At 44.9% G+C, this 19,172-nt stretch overlaps 1 protein-coding gene across 1 annotated transcript in view; it reads right to left on the reverse strand.

The window, feature by feature from the left end:
- MEI1 (meiotic double-stranded break formation protein 1) overlaps positions 1–19,172 on the reverse strand; it is a gene marked incomplete at its 5' end in the record, with an annotated part of 46,433 nt that overhangs the window by 22,346 nt on the left and 4,915 nt on the right. Inside the window, 16 exons of the mRNA XM_080624287.1 lie at positions 2,368–2,640; positions 3,203–3,350; positions 3,461–3,635; positions 4,382–4,479; positions 5,647–5,707; positions 6,332–6,443; positions 7,792–7,933; positions 8,963–9,078; positions 10,597–10,711; positions 11,252–11,386; positions 14,175–14,274; positions 14,813–14,929; positions 15,737–15,851; positions 16,321–16,451; positions 17,705–17,908; positions 18,451–18,556. Coding sequence (XP_080480413.1) covers positions 2,368–2,640; positions 3,203–3,350; positions 3,461–3,635; positions 4,382–4,479; positions 5,647–5,707; positions 6,332–6,443; positions 7,792–7,933; positions 8,963–9,078; positions 10,597–10,711; positions 11,252–11,386; positions 14,175–14,274; positions 14,813–14,929; positions 15,737–15,851; positions 16,321–16,451; positions 17,705–17,908; positions 18,451–18,556 — 2,148 coding nt within the window. The remainder of the gene's footprint in view (positions 1–2,367; positions 2,641–3,202; positions 3,351–3,460; positions 3,636–4,381; positions 4,480–5,646; positions 5,708–6,331; positions 6,444–7,791; positions 7,934–8,962; positions 9,079–10,596; positions 10,712–11,251; positions 11,387–14,174; positions 14,275–14,812; positions 14,930–15,736; positions 15,852–16,320; positions 16,452–17,704; positions 17,909–18,450; positions 18,557–19,172) is intronic.

Raw genomic sequence — 19,172 nt, forward strand, 5'->3', positions numbered from 1 at the left:
CACCTACTGCATTGCAAATGGTACAGCTGAAAGAGGTAAACAGAAAACTGGTCTCAGTAAGGAAGCCTACAGCCTGACAGGACAGCCTGCTGCCTTCCCTATCACATAGTAGTCAGGAATCCTGACTGGGATAATGGAGAGGGAATGGCTGCGGGACCCCATACGCAAAGAAAGCAGTTAAGGTAAGAACAGGCTGCTTGTGTCAGAAAAAAGTATCTAGTTCTTAGCTTGATTCCTGCTCGTATCTGAGACCTTCAGGAATACAGGGCAGGGAACTGTCTGCACAATCCGCTCCACTGACATAGATCTGCTCCATATGAATTCAGGAATGTAATCTAAAGCCAGTTAGCCTATTTCCATTCTCCGAGAGAGCAGCTCAGATCTGAAGCATGGCGAAGACAAGTGGGACAGTGTGTGATCATGATCACATTCACCCCCAGATGAACACTCACAGCACAAAATGGCACTAACCAAGGGCCACAGCCTTCCCGGTCCTGGTAAATGCATCACTGTGTTGACATCTTCCTTCCTACTCAGGAGCTCAAGGTCTCAGATGAAGCCACTAACCATCTGTTCGATCTAGTCCAGACAATTCTTAAAAGCAGATGAGCAAATAAATCATCCCTGGAAGGACATTCATTTTTGTTTCACTGTACCATACAGAGGCCTTTCCATTTTACTAGAGCATTCTCAGGCTGAGGTTATTCAATTCCTAAGTTTTCTTTACATCTGACAGCATATTTATCCCAGGATATTGCACTGTTTTATTAGCCCATCTAAATTCATATTGATTATGCTCTTCTCCAACTGAAAGGTGAAGTGTCAAAGCCTGTGATTTATTACAACTCACTTTAACGACCAGGACAGAGCTAAATTAATTTATTTCTGCAAGAGCACACAGCAGTACACGCAAAGGGAAGCAGGAATACTGTACCACTCAGAGAAGGAGCCACTGTTTCTCTTTTGTTTATTGATAGACCTGGGATGTATACACCACATTATGGAGTGCTAAGTTCCAGAACTACTGCCAAAGGCAAGTCCCATGGACACTTCTCCTCCTGAATTTGATATGTGAGCTCACTGATCATTTTGGCTAATGCTCTGCAATGGTTATCAAATGCCTGGATGTTGCTACCTACTGTCCAATATCACCCTCACTGTAAAAGAATTGCCTCACACAGGTACCCTCCTGTCAGTCATTTCAGTAAGCTGGGATATTAAAATGTACTTCACTGCCTCTTTGATGGTAACAAATACGTGCCAGCCTGTAATGCCTGATCGGTGCCCACTCAGAATCAAACCTTGTTTCTTCACTGTCTGCTGACATGGGCTTCTATTCACACTGATATATAGTTTTAATTTCTCTAAAAGGCTGGAGAAGAAACATCACAGCTCTTTGCTTTTGTCCTTCCAGGCAAATCGCATGTTCCCGTGTGGAAATGTCAGCAAGTATCTACTGTGTGACTGGCTGAACAGTTGTGGGGCCACTGATGGGAATGGGTGACAGGGCAGGTGGGAGAGGTGGGAGTGAGGGGAGGTCTCTAAGCAGCCATCAGCACCTAGATTCTGTCATGATTACATAGGTTAACAGAGCTCATTATGCCAGCAAACACACAAGCCCTGCTACTTCAAGGCCCCTTTCTTCCCTGCACTGAATAATTTTCCCTTCTCCAAGATTTTTATTTTACCTTTAAAGAGCAATCAAACGTGTTGTTGCAGCCCTGGAAACTCAGGAGCTCTGCAAAAATCTCTGACAAGACTCTCCAGTTGAAACCAAACAATATTAAAACCCCCAGCAAACAGAAAGCCGTGCCCTCAAGACCTGCTCTCTCCATGCTGCTTTTTCAAAGTTCTTTGTTCCTCATATCCTTCTCATCTATCAGTAGTAAACCATTTCTCCCAAATTAGCAAAACAGCTTCTTGAAAGGCTGCCACAGAAGGATCTGGAGTACCCAGCTGTGTATCTGGATAGAGAAAGGAATGAGGTTTTTCATGGCATACATGAGCACTCTTCAGATCCCTTCCTAACCACCTTTAAAAGATCCCTTCCTGTTACAGTGGATGGATAACAGAGAAAGACCCATTTTCCATATCAGGCTTCCCTGGGACGTGGAAGTCAATGTATACACTCATTGGCCCTTGTAGCAGAATCCTTGGCCTCATGTCCCAGGTTGGACAGGGCCTTGACCAACCTGGTCTAGTGGAAGGTGTCCCTGCCCATGGCAGGGGGTTGGAACTGGATGATCTTAAGGTCATTTCCAACCCAAACCATTCTATGATTCTATGACACCACTGAGAGCTTTAAAAACCAAAAAGCCACCTAAAACAGTGCCAGGATGGCAGCCTGTCCTTGTGAAAGTTACATACCAGTAAAATAAGTAAAATGCTGGAATTGCTCTTCAGAATGGGAAGCAATGGGTTAACACTGTTCAGCTGACCAGACATGTCAAAACCATCTTCTTCAATCCCAGTTTGCTTGCAGTCTCCCCAGGAAAACCAGAGTTGGAGGACTTGGTGGCCAAATCTCCCCATAAGTTCAGGGTAGCGCAGGAAGAATTTCAGCAGGAGAGGACAATGGACGTAGATCAAGCTTAGATCTGGAAGATTATCCAGGATCCTCCTTATGGTACACAGCGACCTCTGGTAAATGTGTGGGAGAGAAAAGGGGAGAGAGAACAGAATTATCACTAGATACTGAATATCAAAAAAGCTGAAGTGATGTGAGTGCTATGAGAAACAGTCACACTGCCTTCTAAGTAGACAATCAAATATATCAGTTAAACATCATTTTGTGAAGCCCATTTGCATCATAAAGGCTGAGAAACTTGTAGGCTTTATACATTTCTCAAAGCTGTGCAGCAGCAAAGAGCCATATGGGAACACTAGAAAGCCTTCTGCAGAGGCTGTAGATGTGTTCAGGAGACTGAAGCGATGAAATTTATTATATTCCATATGTGAATTCACAGCCTATCCAACGCATTTACACTTCCCACACATACACAGGTTTATTCAGTCAAATCTAGATTCCCTGGTGGCTTTTCACAGTTAACTTTCCAGAGTGTAGATGCACTGCACGCTCTTCACTCACTCACTGCTCACCACCTATGTCAAAATACTTTCCTCAAGAGGGTTGGTGGGAGTGGGGAGAAACCTTAGTTTCCACAAAAAGGATCCAAGAGGAAGGGATGAAATCATCTTTTACCAAGTCCAGTGGTTGGCTTTTGTCCTGACAGACAGCAAGGAGGTAAAGTGCAGCTCTGAGTATGTATAGAGGGGGACAGTCTCCATGGTCCTGTGCTGATAGGAGGAAATTTCTTATGGCTAAAAATAATTCTGCTTCTGGGACAAACCTGCATTCAAGGAGATTGGAGTGCAGACAGTAACATTAGACATGCCTCACCCACCAATACATGGTATATAATAGCCACAAAACCATGTGCCCTGTATACTCTTGGCTCACCTGTCCTCAAGGGTGTAGGCAAAGTATAAGAGTAGTATAAAGCAGTGTTGGTGGCTGCAAAGAGCCTGATCCAAAGAGAAAGGTTCAGGGGTTTCAGCCAGGAGGAGAAGGCTTTCAGCAGTGGTGTAGTTTAATTGAGGCAGACCCTTCTGCAGGAGCTCAGAAATGTCTTGCTCTAGAAATAAAACTACTATGAGCAGGCAGGCAGCAATGAGAAATGTTTACAGCAGAGTGGAAGAGGGGATGGAAGCATCTGCCTGCCCCAATTCAAGAATATTAAATTAGGGAAGCTCCTAATGTAAGAAATATCAAAGCCAATCTCCTGCCCCACAGCTTGCATACAGCAAGCACACCCCTATGATCTGGCGTGAGGTGTTGTGAGACCTGATTTCATGGAGCTGGCTTTGAGGATGAAAAGCCATTTCTGTTTGAGGTTCCCAGCTTTCTGCTGATGCTGCCTGTATGGTGACCAACCACTGCCACAGTGGGAAAAGTGGCTTTTGTGATGTGAAAATTTTCATCTCATTTATCTGGGACTTCCCTATTATGGAAAGTTACAGTACAGACAGGAAACCTTTACAGAGTGTGCCAGAGGAAAAATCTGCAGATATAGGTGACTAAGTGGCAAATGAGATTGTTTCAATTAAGCCATGCACAGCTGTGCTAATAAATGTCACCATGCAAACAGGCAGGGTTCCAAATTCTTGAGAATGCATTCTGTGAGTGTTATCTCCTTGTTGGACCAGCTTAAAAAAAAAGCTGGGGGGAAAAACCCCACAACTTCTAAATAGAGCTTATGTGGGTCCTCCCTTCCCTTCTTCTTTGTCCTTTTATTTTAATTCTTTTTGTACCTATTGCCTAAAGAGAGGGTGTCAGGGCCTCAGAGTAAACAAAGCCATTTGTCTCCTTCCCCAAACTTGCCTTCCTGAGAAGATGTTTTCTCTTTCTCTGTGGCAGAGTAAAGGCTCAAGCACAAGCTGCAGAGGAAGCTGGAACATGCCTGATTCAAGGCAGGATTACTGTGAAGAAGAGCAGAAAAATGCAGTGCAGAAGGCCAGGAATATCTTCTTCATATTTCCAATCTCACATGCTGTCTGCTAGAACCTCAGTTTACTGAATCATCACATACAAGCACCTGCCCCATCACAACAAAACTCCAGAAGCCAGCTGGGGTTCCAAGAAAGTGAGTGATTCCCAAATGACAGTCAGCTCACAGATGTGGCAGATGTGCATGGTGATGGCAGTGAACATGTTCACACACCTTGGGACAACATGAATATAGTGGGGTACTCTCACAATCATCACATCTGCTATACACAGGGAGTCCTGCAAGGGCAGGACCCCAAACACTGCAGAGAATGGGCTGTAGAAGAGGGTGGATTCCCACACCTGATTCCACTGGCAAACACCAGGAAGGAGATTCTGTGGCATTATTTCTGTCTCCAATGATCTCCTTGCAGAACAGGACATAATGAATCAGCTTTGCACTCTAACACACCATCATTAGTGCCCCAAACTACTGGATTCAGAGGCCTCGATCACTTCCCACACACACCATTCAAAGGCACAAACATCCCCACTCTAAGTTTCACAGTGGTAACCTGGGCTAGGGGTGCTGCGTGTTTTGTTTACTCTTTAATAAGGTGCAGTCATAGGAAAGGGGGGTAACACACCTTTGCTGACCCACAGAGAGTCTCCCTAAGTCCTCCTCAACCTAGAAATCATAGCCTTTGCTACAGAAGACCCTCTGCAATGCCTGCTGTTGAAGTCTTCCTCCTCCCGCCCATTTCTTATATATCACACCACAAGGAACAATGATAGTGGTAATATGTGCCTGGGAAGCCAGAGCTCAGATGAAACTGATGCTACTGTTATTTCTTTGCAAAACACCCACTTATCTGATTCCTCCAAAGCTAGGCTGCTTTATCTCTACCTGCTCATCTCACAACAGAGCACAGGATTCTCGCAACACTCTGTGAATCCACCTGCCCCCTATCTGACTGCTTCTCCCTTCTCTCACATCCAGCTTTTCCATTGTCAGTTGCCATTTACATTTTGCAGTAAGATATAACCACTCTTGAGTCTTTCAGCCTTCCATCTTGCCAAATCAGGTGTATTAAATATGGCATGATCTGCTTTCCCATCTGGAAATGTTTGACTTCCTCAAAATGCATGCATCACAATACCTTTGTACAGAGCAAAATCTGGCCTTCAGCTCCAGTGTCAGTCGGATGAAGGATGAAGATGCTAGAGAGAAAGCAAGACAGAAATGTCAAAGGGACACAGAATGTGTACAATAAGGGAAAAAAGTAGGCAGGTCCCATAACCAACCCCACACATCTCCACACCAACCTGGTGAACAAGGCAGGCCATCTCAGTGTCCTCTCCCAAAGCAAACTACTCCGAGTTTGGTTTGGAAGGGAGTGTCTGAGATTCATTTGTTTTCTCAGGAGAAGAAGGGAAGATTTGACAGCTTCCCAGGTTTAGAATAGAGGAATTCTCTACATTAGTTCTCTGATGTGCAAAGAGTAAGGAATACACAGAGTAAATAGGATTTCTACATAGTAAAAACCTACCAATTCCAGCATAATCCCTGTCTAGAGGAACAGCCAATTCTGAATATTCCAGAGGGATGGGTGAAGCTGACACAAGTTATTTATCTAAAATAAAATCTGTCCCATCATCATTGCTAGACCAAATAACTTTTTCATCTTGCTGAACATGACTGTGTGCTCTATTCTTACTCATATAAACATGTAATATAATCCTCCACATGAAGTCTTGTTAAGCTCATTGCCTCAGTAATATGCAGTAGCAGTAAGTTCCATCAGTTAAGAGCACAGAGAACATGATCCCACACTACCCCCATACCCAGCTTTTTGGAGAACTTGTTCTGCATCTTTGGCACCACTGTAAAGAGGGTATTAAGTGCTGAGATGAAAACCTCCATCACTGATGGGCTGACAGCCCTTTCCAGGTAGTTCTGTGGAAGGAAGTGTGCATGGATCAGGTGCATGGTATGCAATAAACACTGAAAACAGCAGCTTTTCTGCCTGCCCAGAAAGTGAGATTTCTAAATCCAAAGAAATGGAGTAACAGTTCTACCAAAATGCCTGGCAGCATGTACACATGAGCACTTCAAAGCAACTAACACTCCCCTCTGCCAACGTTATGAGCTATGCTGCTAACTCTGCAAGACATTACATCAAACAAGAAACTTCTTCCTGATTCCATCTGGCAAACAGTTAGGCCCTTACTGCCCCTATTGCCCTGGAAGCAACTGCTTTCACAGCTCAGATGGCTAATTCTCCAGCGTGGCATACAACACGGGACATATGCTTACGTGCAGCTGACTTCAGGAACACTCTATACCTGTGCTTCAGCATTTTATTGGGTAGTGGCAAACACAGGTGTTAAAGCTCTCTACAGAGTCCAGAACCTAAACTGTTTAGAACAGAACAACTCGACTCACTCTTGCAGAAGGTCACTGGACAATTTTCTCACAGTCCATTAATTTTTAACCAAGTTCAATGAGCAAGAAGCAGCAAACTGACTCCAGCTTTGCCAAACGAGACATGCACCTCCCTTCAGGGAGAACAACAGCAATTGCACTGCAGCTGAGCTGCCTCTCAAAAGATTGGTTAAGAAAATACAAACCAAAACATTTCCAAGCTCCCAAACAACTGCAAGAGTCCATATACCTGAACCTGTGGCAAAGCACAAGCAAAAGGTACTCAACGTTTGGAATCACCACCAGAGTCCCACTGTTTTGACATCTCTGCTCCAAGTGTCTTAGTGACAGATCTGTATGGAGCACTAAAGCACACGTGACTCTCCACTTTTTAAACTGTGTCCCTGGCCTTACTGAGGCACAGTGCTAGGTACTGCCCGTGCTGGGTAGACTGGGCAGCCTCATCAATACCTTCTGGAAAGAAGCAGGAAAATGGAAGTGCAGGTGCAAAATGCCGCTGCTTTCTGGGACACAGGCAAAAAGGGAAAACAACACTTCAGGCACTCTTCATCTTCTGCAACATCCAGAGCTGCCATGCATTAGATAGCATGGCAGGCAGGCTATGGGGATTGCACAGTCTGAAGAAAGACACTGCCATCTACATGGAAGCTTTATGAATTTCTCCACCCTCTGAGACCATACACCCCCATTTTGCATGAACTGTGTAATGCCACATTTGGCTCTGTAGAGGTGGGCAATGCCACACCTGGTTTTGGTTTACTCTCTTCCCCCCAAAACCAACTTGTGCAACCCATTCTTGATGTTTGAAAGCATCTTTCCAGGTATCCAAGGAGCAGATCAAATTCAAAAGAAACCCTACCATGACCATGGGGATGCAGAGACTGTCACAAATCCTCAACAGGAACTCAGAGAAGTTGCTTAGTGTGTCCTTGCTCTCAGAGTTGGGGGCAGTGAAAGCATTCTCCTGGGCCATGAAGTCACTCTGGAATTCCACTGCTAACCTACAAACACACAGCAGACATCAGAAAGAGGAATCCTCCTCACTTTGTAAAGGAAGTCAGGAGATACTACATCTCCATCAAAATTTTCACCATTAAGGACCCTACAAACACTTATTGGGTTGGCAACATAGGAATCTGGCAATCGCAGAGTTACATCTTGAGCAAAGCTATTAGAAGTCAGCAATGTTGCACAACAGTATAATCTGGGAAAGGAAGAGTTAGCATCTCTGAAGAAAGTATCTGCTGTGGAAAGCCCTAGTGTGGCAAGACTAAAGGTTCTCAGCCAGGCCAGAGTATCCGGAGCACAATACAGCAAACCTCAAGAAAATCAGCCAGGGGACAATTCCGCTGTTCTAAAAGACATGACAGAACCCAAGAGCCCTCTAACGCTACCCCAAGGCACTGGGTCAGTGCAGACAGGGCCACCTGCTTCTGAATTATCTCAGTCAAGCCATGGAAGGCAAAATAACTAAGTTGGCCAGACTTCCCTAACAACAGACTCACACACAAACTCATGTACCACCGTCTGCTGTGCAGCTAAGGCTGACAGATAGCTCTCATCCAACAGCACAGGAAATGTTGGTGTCTATAAATCCATTCGTAGTTAACAGATAAACAAATCCAAAGCCAGCATCTGAAGCAGATACACATTTGTTAAATGGTTAATCCCCCCTGGCAGGGAGGCTGAATACCCCAGGACACAGGAATACGGTTTCACACACACCTTCCAACAGTTTTTACACTGTCAGTAGTAGTGGCTAATTTTCAAGCAGTTCCTCAAAGGCCAAAGACATTAAATAAACAGGGAATAAAATGTCCCAGAGAAATTTACTGGGAGACACACACAGGTATCAAAATTTTTCACTGTCACTACATATTCCTCCTTCTGTTGTTTCACTGACAAGTGCAATGCATCGAACTCACCTGTGATATTTTAGTGGTGGGGGTGGGCAGAGGCATTTGGTTACAAGGACAGAAGAATGGATGGACATGGACACACACCACTCACCTACACTGACTTGTCCTCACCTGCAAGCATTTCTGAAACTTTGCAGGGTGTTGAGCAAGAACTGGCCCTGTCTCTGAGAAACTCTGCTGAGATTTCTGTTTGCTGGGTGACTCTGAGACGCTGAGAACAGATCACCCTGTAAGAGGAGAGAAGTCTTTAAAATCTTATGTTCACTGTTGGGAAAAGAACAGCTTTTTTTCTCTGATACCTGCAGCAGGAGGAACAACAGATTTCACACAACTGCTTTTCACTACTGTGTTTTCCTCTGGGAAAGCAGAGTTAGAGAAGTTCTGTGCCCTTCATAGGGAGGATAGAGTTACAGAGCTACTAGTTCTGCACTGCCCTGTCTTTACTGCCTGTATTGCCACGGTTTAGTCTAATCTGAGTTATAAATAGCTCAGCTAATGGAGCTTCAAACCCTTCTGGGAAAACCTGGTATTTTTAAGAATTTTTATTTCTTCCAATTACTCTTCAGACAACACTGAACAGTTCCTCTCCTTGTACAGCACTGAAATCTTAGTGCTGTAATTTGGCTCAGCTTTGTAAGCAGCTATGCATGTACTAGCTCTTGTTCCCACACAGCATCCTACTGAGTTCAGCGAGAAGCCAACTGCAGCATCAGAGTTAATCATTTGCCCAAACTGGGAAGCACTTGGAACTCAAAATCTGCCTTTAAGCCTTAACCTGTTGTGGTGGTCTTCTTTGAATACTACCAGATGATAGCAGAGCTACACATTGGTATCTGGCAATTCAGAACTCCTTCTCCATTTGATATGAGATACCTTAGTCCCTTTTTTTTTTTCCTTTAAAGACAGTCTGGATATCCTTACTATCTTCCTAAATTTCCTTCCTGTGAAGCTCCTTATTCTGAATGGGGCATCAAGAATTGGGTGTGTGCAAACAGCCTGACCAACATCTACCTATGGGCAGAAAGCAGTTCTGTCTTCTCCAAGTACAGAAGAAAGACATCTGGTACAACAGAACTTGAGCCTAAAGATAGTTCATCAGGCATGTGGAACTCTGATACTCCAGCAAGATGCTCTTGCCACTACAGACATGCAATCTAAACCTATGTGGCTCTAAGCCTAGAGCAAAGAGGCTCAGCCCTTGTCTTTTCACTAGCCATCTGCAATGGCGGCTCTCCACAGAAATGCTCAAGTTGCAGCAGCACATCACCTTAACTACGTATTCCAGGAACAGAAAAGGAATTGCAGTTCAAAGAGTGGCTAACAGCTCCCATACTGAGGGATCACAGTGCATATATAATGATCCTCTTGGTCTGAAGGCACCGCAAGAGATGTTCATTGCCAAAAAAAACCCCAGATTGACTGATGCAGCCTACAAGGTAGAGTCCTGAAGAAAAGGAATGACTTTGTAGTACTGGACACATAAAGACAGCAGCATGCTCAAGAGATGCCCCACTAATCTTCACTGATTTAGAAAGACAACATTCACCAGCATATATCTTCAGCTACTTCAGAGACAAAAATTGGTACCATCTTAAGGCAGGAGGATCAAAAAGAACACTAGAGAACCCAATAGCCATACGGTAAAGGGGATGAAACACGTATACAGCTTCCACACTCCTACATGAGGTAGGAGGATCATCCCTGTCCTGCTTGATCCTACCAACAAGCAACAAGTTTTGACTTACTGCATGCCTCTTGCTACTCTGGGGTGAGCAAAGGTCAGCACATCGCTTCAGCACTGCCTCCAGCAGCTTCTGCAGCTCTTCATATGGGACTGGTGGGGAGCTCAGATGGTCCTTCCTGACCAAGCAGAAAGACAACATGCACATTCCCTGCTGGGAACAATTCCACCTGGGAAGGCCACATCAGCAGAAATAACATCTCTTTTGATAATAATATGTCAATGTCACTTCTCTCTAGCACAGCATGCTAAGGTCACAATATCTGACCAGTGCCTTCCCCCACATGTGCACCCAAACACACCCTCACTGCATTCACTGTCCACTCCCACTGCAGTCAGGAAGCATATGACTGTACAGAGACTTATGCTTACTCTTATCTGTCCAGATGGGGCACAGAGTGACAAAGCTGCAGCAACCACCATACAGGTCTGCCTGGGACACTAGCTTTTTGCTGCAGTCACTTGCTGCCTACCCCAGCTCCATTGCCCTGGCAGCCTTTTGAGGCAGGTGGGAAGCTAGCAGTGCTGTACCCACACCTGCCTCAGCCAGAAGTCCCACTGCAGAGCACTCACCCACACAGCTACAGGGGAGTTGCAGAGACCGACATGGTATTAACGGATCTATCTGAAGAAAAGCCTACAAATACTTTCCTGCCTACCTCAGGAAAGCTGCCACAGCTTTCACAGCCTCCAGTGCCACCTCCAGCACTGGGCAGTTCACTGTCTCCATCAAAACATCAATGGCTTCTATACATACACCTCGGTTTGTGAATAGTTTGATTTCCACTGGTTGCCTGCAAAGAGGAAACAGAGTAAGCAAAGAGAACAGTGTCAGAGTTAAGTAACTGTACTGTCCTCTCCTCAATTTCATAAAATGAAGAGCTCAGCTGTGTGGTTCCAGCCATGCTTTTCAAGTATTGAGAGCCAGCTGCTCTCAAGGAGGATGTCTCGAACTTGAGCAGGAGGAGGATTTGCCACAAAGAGTGAACTTCAGCAGGCCTGGAGCACTACTAGGATGAAAAAACCCTACAGCCTGGATAACTGACTGCACCAACGAACACTGGCATCAAAAGAACAAGAAAAATGGGCTTTGCAAAATACAGTGATCTCTCTGCCTAGGACTTTATGCTGAGGCCATCTGCTCTGGCATTTGCAGGTCCATTTGGCAAGCCATATTTCTGAGTAAACAAGCAAGCACCACCATCCTAGAACAAGGCCAATGCCATGAGAATAGCTTCTCTCACAGGCGCACAGCACTTCTAATGTTGCCAGGACAGGGACTTTCATGAACTTGAAAAGTAATCAGGAAAACAAACACAATCCAACTGTTTTGACAATTCTTGATAGTGTGCATTTTGGTCATCTGATCATCTTGCAGCCCAGCACCTTTGAGCATTCAGCACAAGAATATGGAGGGATGACAAGCCATTAATCTCATTACTGGACAGAGCTGTGCAAATGGCAGACTGCTCATTTTGACAAGTCAGGTACAGTCAGGAAGGCAGGGGAAGACAGGCAGCTACATGCAGACAAGAGGCACTAACAGCCTGCCAGAGGGCATCTACAAAGTGAGGCAAGAAAAACAGCACGGCATGAAATGAGCAAAACTTGGGAGGCAAAAGGATTCTCTGTTAGTCAGTTTTCACAGCCTTCCAGTATCTGAAGGGGCCCTACAAGGATACTGAAGAGGGATTCTTCATTAGGGACTGTAGCAATAGAACAAGGGGTAATGGGTTTAAACTAAAATAGGGGAAGTTCTGGTTAGATATAAGGAAGAAGTTCTTTACTGTGAGGGTAGTTAGGCACTGGAACAGGTTGCCCAAAGAAGTGGTGAATGCTCCATCCCTGGCAGTGTTCGAGGCCAGGCTGGATGGGCCTTTGAGCAACCTGGTCTAGGGTGAGGTGTCCCTGCTCATGGCAGGGGGGTTGGAGCTGGACGATCTTAAGGTCCTTTCCAACCCAAACCATTCTATGATCCTACACTTGACTAGAGCAAGCCAGAAATAGCACATGCTTCCATGGGAGGGGAAAAGAAACTTCAGTAGGAATTACACTGCTAGCCCAGCTACAAGGTAAAAGGTGAGCAGAGGCAGAATCACTCTTTTTAGTCACTCAGTGGGATGAAACCCAGCTTGGCAATCACCTCACATTCTGCTGTGAGAAAAAGCTGTGAGGTGGGCAAGGCAAGGAACTCGAGCACCAGGAGCACCCTCTGGCCCAAGCCATAAATGATGTACTGAACTTCCAAATTGTTTCACTTGCAGTGTAATTCTATTAATCCTTTGTAGTTCCTTTCTTCCGTAGCTGACCTTCTGAAGTCAAACACATCAGGAAAAAAAGCCTTCACTGACTCATGCAGGGAGGAAGGGATGGAGGAGTCTTGCTGACTCACTCAAGAGGCACAAGCCCACTTGCAATATGGTGCACTATGATGTCTTTGGGGCCTGGGCGAAAAGCATGAAGGACAGCACTCTCGCAGTTTCCTGCAACCTCTCATCTTTGGGTCCCAAACTGTGCTGGCCATACTGGTTGTGCTGGGAGAGACAAAGGGCAGTTACCCACCATTCCCGACATACTGCGAAGGGGAGCAGCATGTCCTGTTTGGGCAACACCAGAGTGTAGGGTTTGTTTACCCAAGGGAACTCAGCTGTAAGGAAAAGGTTCCAGGATAAGACCCCTTTCCCCTCTGTGAGATAGCTTTAAATAAAACATCATTTCTAAGGCAAAGCTCAGAGAGATAGAATGGGTGTGCTAGAAAATGAGAGTAATTGCACAGAGAGTTCTCTTTGTTTTACAAGCACAAATGCTGTAATTAGTGTTTCCCACATCCTGGTTTCTCTTTTTGACAGATCCCACACTGGCATCATCACACTGTTCTAGCACTGCTGCTTTTCCCTCTCTTTACCCTGCCACTTGCTACAAAATTGACTGTGACATTTCAAAAATTCAGCTCAAGGGCTCTCTTGGGGGAACTAAGTGGCAAAACCAAGACTCTTTCACTAGCATGACAGGACAGGAACAAGATCATAGAAGCAAGAACAGGAAGCATATAAGAAAAACAAGCTAGGGCATGTTATTTCTTAGCAGAAAACATGAGGAAAAAAGTGACAGAAGACATTAATATTTCAGCCTAGAATTTGTTTTTGCTGTTTGAATTTAGCTCAGATGATGATACAAGACTAGAAGCCATGGAACTTGCACGCTTTGCTTTGTCACAGAGATGCACTAAGCAGGAACTGGCCTGCTTGCATATGACTGGACCTTGCATATGGCCTTCCTTTCTGCTCTGTCTACAGCTGAAAGAGCTTTCATCCCAGATTGGTAAGGTAGCAGGAAAAAGGCAGATATCCTCACAGATGCATGCACAGAGAGGACAAGCCAGGAAGTTCAGAAACTACCATCAGGTCCTTCATCACAAGAATAAGGGAGATGCGTTTGTTCAGCAATGTCTTTTAAACACAAAGGCTCTGGTGGTGTAGATATTTGGCCTCAAATGAAAACCTTGAAAATCAAAAGGATCACAGCCTCCATTTTGGGGCACCACACTTTGCTGGTGCAAGCCTGACAGGGGTACTCCCTTACCGCTTCAGGATTTCAGTGAAGAGCAGGAGCCCTTGTTTGTGCAACTCCACATTGTTCAGCTGCAGGACATCTTGAAGACTCCTCATCAGAGATTCAATGCCTGCACATGTTCAAGAGAAGTCACAGAGAGGGCTTTTAACACCCTAAAGCCCAGCATAGAAGCAAAATTAAGTTTTAATAAGCAGATTTGAACAATTATTCTTCTGAACAACTGACAAACAACTGCTCAAACTGCCGAGTGTTCACTCAGCTCCCTGGTAATAGGCCCCAGTCTCCCCTGCTGGAGGTAAGTCCAGAAGAACGGAAGGAATTTAGCCTTTCTTCCTATATCTACTCTTAGTATGTTCACCAAAACACTTAATAGTAACTCAGGTAGTGTCAGTCACGACAACTGGTTATTATAATGACTGCATGCCTTGAACTGTCCTAACTGTCACTAGGACAGTTCAAAGCTATGTTGAAATTCAAGCTATGCTGGACATCACAAACATGTCTGATTGATAGGCACTCATTTTCAGTCCTTTATCCATCCTGACTGGAAATTGTGATTGTGTGTAAAGCACTGAAATTCAGCTAGAGGCACAACAAATGCCCACAGTATTACTGCAGCCCCCCCGTCAGAAAGGTTGATGACTCACCATAGACTGTGTGACACTTTGAGAAGAAAAGGCGCTCTTCAGTGAGGAGGAGCAGGCAGCAGTACACTGACCAGATGAGAATTTCACTGTTGCACAAGAGACACTCAAACAGGAATTCTGCAAACCCACAGACACACAGGCAAATAAGGTCACCCTGGTAAGAGGCAGTCTGCCTACAGCCTGGCACAGCTGCTCCCAGAACAGAGCAGAGGAAGGAGGAAGAAATGCATAAGCATAGCAACAGCCACAGGGAAAACAGGTGTATTATGAAACGGCAGGAATGGAGAGTGGAGTGGAAGCTAGGGGGTATGCTAGCCTTCAAAGCAAGGTGACTGGAGAGCAGAGTCCTGCAGGCAGGCATCTTCCCAGCATAAACTCAGCAGGCGGGAGCTGAACTGTGGCTCTAGCCTTTGGCACAAATGGAAAGCCACAAAGCAAGCTTTACCACAGATGCAGTGATTTTGATTTTTTTTTTTTCTGCAGAACTTTTACACCTCCTAAAGAATTTATAAGATGAAAGTATTTCTGTCCTTTGGGATTACAAAGAAATAATAAACCGCATTTTAAAGCTAAATCCTAGACCAAATTCTGTATAAATTTACAGTATTTAGTGGGATACGATGGAACCCCAGTCTATTTTGGCTTGTATCTAAGGTCCTGCAAGAAGGACCTTGACCTGAAGGACTCATCAAATTCTTGCTGTGGAAACTCCATTCTGTGGCAGCTGCTTCTATATTTTCAGTTGAAAATTTACTTTCCATTTCTAATCCTAAATCACATTAGCCATTTTTACTGGTATAAAATGGTCACCACACACATTATGCCATCAGAGATTTCATGGAGCCGGACTGATTTCTAAAACAAACAGCCAAGGAGTGCCTGATATTAGCAGATGAACAGTAAGATGCTACCGCATTTCTTCACCTGGGACATCAGCATGGATAAAAGCAGGAGCATATCTGCTGGGAGAGTGAACCAGCACTGCAGCCATACAGTGAGAACTTGCTGCCTGTAACATCTCATCTCTGGTCAACAAAAGCTGTTGTGAAACAGAAGTCAAAATGAGAGAGGAAATCAACTACGCAGATATGAGTAAGAAACAGTTTCCTCTACATTTTAAAACACAAAACATAAATTAAGATCTCTCCTTTGGTATGTATTTCACAGATTAAACTTGCTAAGGCAAGATCAAACACTGGACCAAATACGTTCCAAAAATGTAAAATGAGAACCACAACAGAGAAGATTATGAGCAAGAATAGCTCTGCCCCATGCTTAGTCATGCTGGCACTGCAAGTGCTGTATCAGACCTCAAGTGTGAGTAAAACTCGTCCCCTCCAGGATGCAGGAATGAAAAATGAGGTGATCTATGGGAGTGTCCCCATTTCCACTGTAACCTCTATTGCTGATGTTGGCAACAGCACACTCAAATGCCTCAGATAAGGATTCAATGCAGGCCAGCAAAGTCTTTACATTTACTGACAATTCGCTACTTCTTCAGCAATCACCTTTTTGAGAACAAGTGGCAATGGATTTTCCCCTTCTAAAACATCAGGGCTCTCAGATGCCTCCTCAGGCTTTGAATTATTCATAAGAATGGATACAAAATGGTCAGATTTCAGCAGCTCCTTTAGCAAACCTGCAGAAGGGAGAGAAAGAGTGAGCACCATACAGGGCATAGCAAGGATTATATAAACAGAGGAGTATTTACAGCCTAAGACTTGTTGCCAACTTCATCCCCTTTCCTGCACTCAACAAAGGTGCTCACTTCCAGTTCAGTGAGCTGCTTCTCACTGTGTCCTCAGATACTGCCAGGAGCCTCATGTCTTGCAAGCCCTTGTTGCTAATGCTTTTTTCTGGGTATGATGTGCTCCCTGTTCCTTCTCAGAGACCTGCATGTACACTGGTACGCTGTCTTAGGAGCGTTCTACTTGCACCATCTTCCATGCTCCAGGACCCATTCCTTAAAGTGTTTCTTGGGAGAGCTCTTGACCTGCATTCTTCTCCAAGCTACAGCCACTGACCCAACAATAACTAGACATTTTCCCTGAAATACTTCCTAGAGAACTGGCATTTATCTTCCTCTTCTACTTCCACAGTCTCTTACTGAAACAGCTGTGTTTAGCTAAAGGATATCAACACACAACAAAAGCCCTCAGTATAAAAAGGGTGGATCACTGCTATAGGTACTGATGCAAATCATCAGTACATGTCAGTACAAATTCACAAGGGGTGTTGTCTGAGCTATAGAATTCCAGTTTCAAAGGAAATCATCATCCATTTATAGTAGCCAAGTAGATGAGCTGAGGAGCAATCCAGTTCCTGCTTACCTCCTACAAGAAAGCTGAATTCCCTGGATGATTAACAAACAAGCAGTGTCAGAAAGGCTGAAATTGTGCTCCCCAGCAACAGTTGACAGGTGCAGTTGGAAGCATAAATGCAAGAAAGCACTACTTCCACATTAGCTTTCTAACCTAAACAACATGACGCCTCACATCTGAAGACTGTATTTGTTAGACTCCATTCCACTGCTCTACAAAGCCCACTTGCCTGCGCACAGTGTCTGCATTCAGAAACTTCGAGGGATGGGCTGTTCCTAGGATGAAACATCAAACTGAGACAGACCAGGCCACAGTGCACGCTCTGAAGAGACTCTGAAAACTAGTCAGTGCTAGGTAAACATGAGGCTCGAGGGACAACAGAGGAGTTCAGCAGCAGGTCTGGTCTGTTTGATTGCTGTAGAGTAACAGAAAGGATTGACTGCTTCAAACAAGCAGCAAAAAAAGCTCCTCTTGGGAACAATCCACATCACAGCATCTAAATCAGTCAAAGATTTCTTCCTCATCCTAAGCCTTCCCTTGCACCTTGCAGTTTCTCTCAGCAATGCCTTACCCAAACAATTGATCTGCAGCTCCTTTGTCTGTGCACGCCCCAAGGTATTCAAGAAGATACCACACAGCCTCTCTTCAAAGTGGGCTGAGAGCCGTTCTGTGCCAACAGGGGAGGAGTACAGCTTGCCATACAAGTAGCAGACAGCAGCCTTTATGCCCTCATTTGGGTATGCCAAACCCATCAGCAGATGATCCACTAAATTACCTAGTGTTAGGAACAGAAAGGGCAAACATGCACGGCAATGAACTGATTTCTTGAAAGCATCCACCTATTTCTCTTGAAAACTTGCAAAAGCCCACTGGACAGACTGTGTGCAGATTAATGATGCCACAACTAAGTGATATGTTTACCACGATCTGTCCCTCTGAGCAGAGGTATAGTAATAAATGGTTAGAGGAGCTCGCTGTTCACAATATGAGTATCCATCATCCCAGTTACTCCCACAAACAGCTAAGCTTTGCTCACCAGACCCCCTGGGGCTGGATGAAAGAAAGAAAAGCTATATATATGTTGCCTGTGAGGCAGACCCACAAACCCCAGTTCACAGAGGTTGTTTTTGCCAGGCTGGCTGAAAGCACAATGACAAACCTGCTGTGAAGACCTGCAACCCAGAAGACCTGAACACCACTCTGACTTCTGGTCAGGCTTCTTGCATAACCTTCATGAATTCACACAGGGTTCATGCATGCATATGTGTATTAGGGCTGTGAGTATTACTCTGCTGTGGTGCATGACACATTACTCACTGTGCTCTACCACCAGTATATCAGCAAAGCCTGGGATGGCATCTGCCAGCTTGCCCAAGAGAGTGAACGTGGGCAGGCTGCCTCTCATGGTAGTTGCTTTGCATAGCTGTAGAAGAGACAGTGAAAAAAGATATTTCACTTGTGAGGACAGAGTCCAAAGACAGAAATGCACTCAAACCAGCAAGCTCTTGGTGATGAATAATCCTCCAGAATAGGATCTTTTCCTAAGCTGGGTTCTCTTCACCACTTAGTGTAAGCCACAGGAAAACCCTGAACACAGCACTAAGTCTCTAAAATATCTTTAGTTAATCCAAGAAATCTCTTGCTTGTTGTTTCTTTTCCTCCTCTCCCCTCCAGTTCTTACATGAGCAGATGAACCACTTTTGCTACTTCCCAATTTTTTGTACCCCTTGGGACCATCACAAACTTATGAATGAAGAGAACTCATGGCACAGGTTGGTAAAGGTCCTCATATCACTGAAACAGTAAGATAGGAAAAGAAGTATCTGAGGAAGCCACACGGCTTTACAAGAGCATCATGAAGTCATGTGGCTGCAAAGCATCATAGAAACAACAAGACGACTCCAGAGACCACACCAGCATGGTCAAAATCACAGCAGGGGAGCTGGCACTATGACATTCCACTGCAGAGAAGGTTGCATCCCAGTGCAGCAGCTGCAGCCTTGCAAAGCCACTCATTCTCATCTCCTCAACCTCTGAAG

The sequence above is a fragment of the Psittacula echo genome (genome assembly GCF_963264785.1).
Source record: "Psittacula echo genome assembly, chromosome: 1".
NCBI lineage: Eukaryota > Metazoa > Chordata > Aves > Psittaciformes > Psittacidae > Psittacula > Psittacula echo.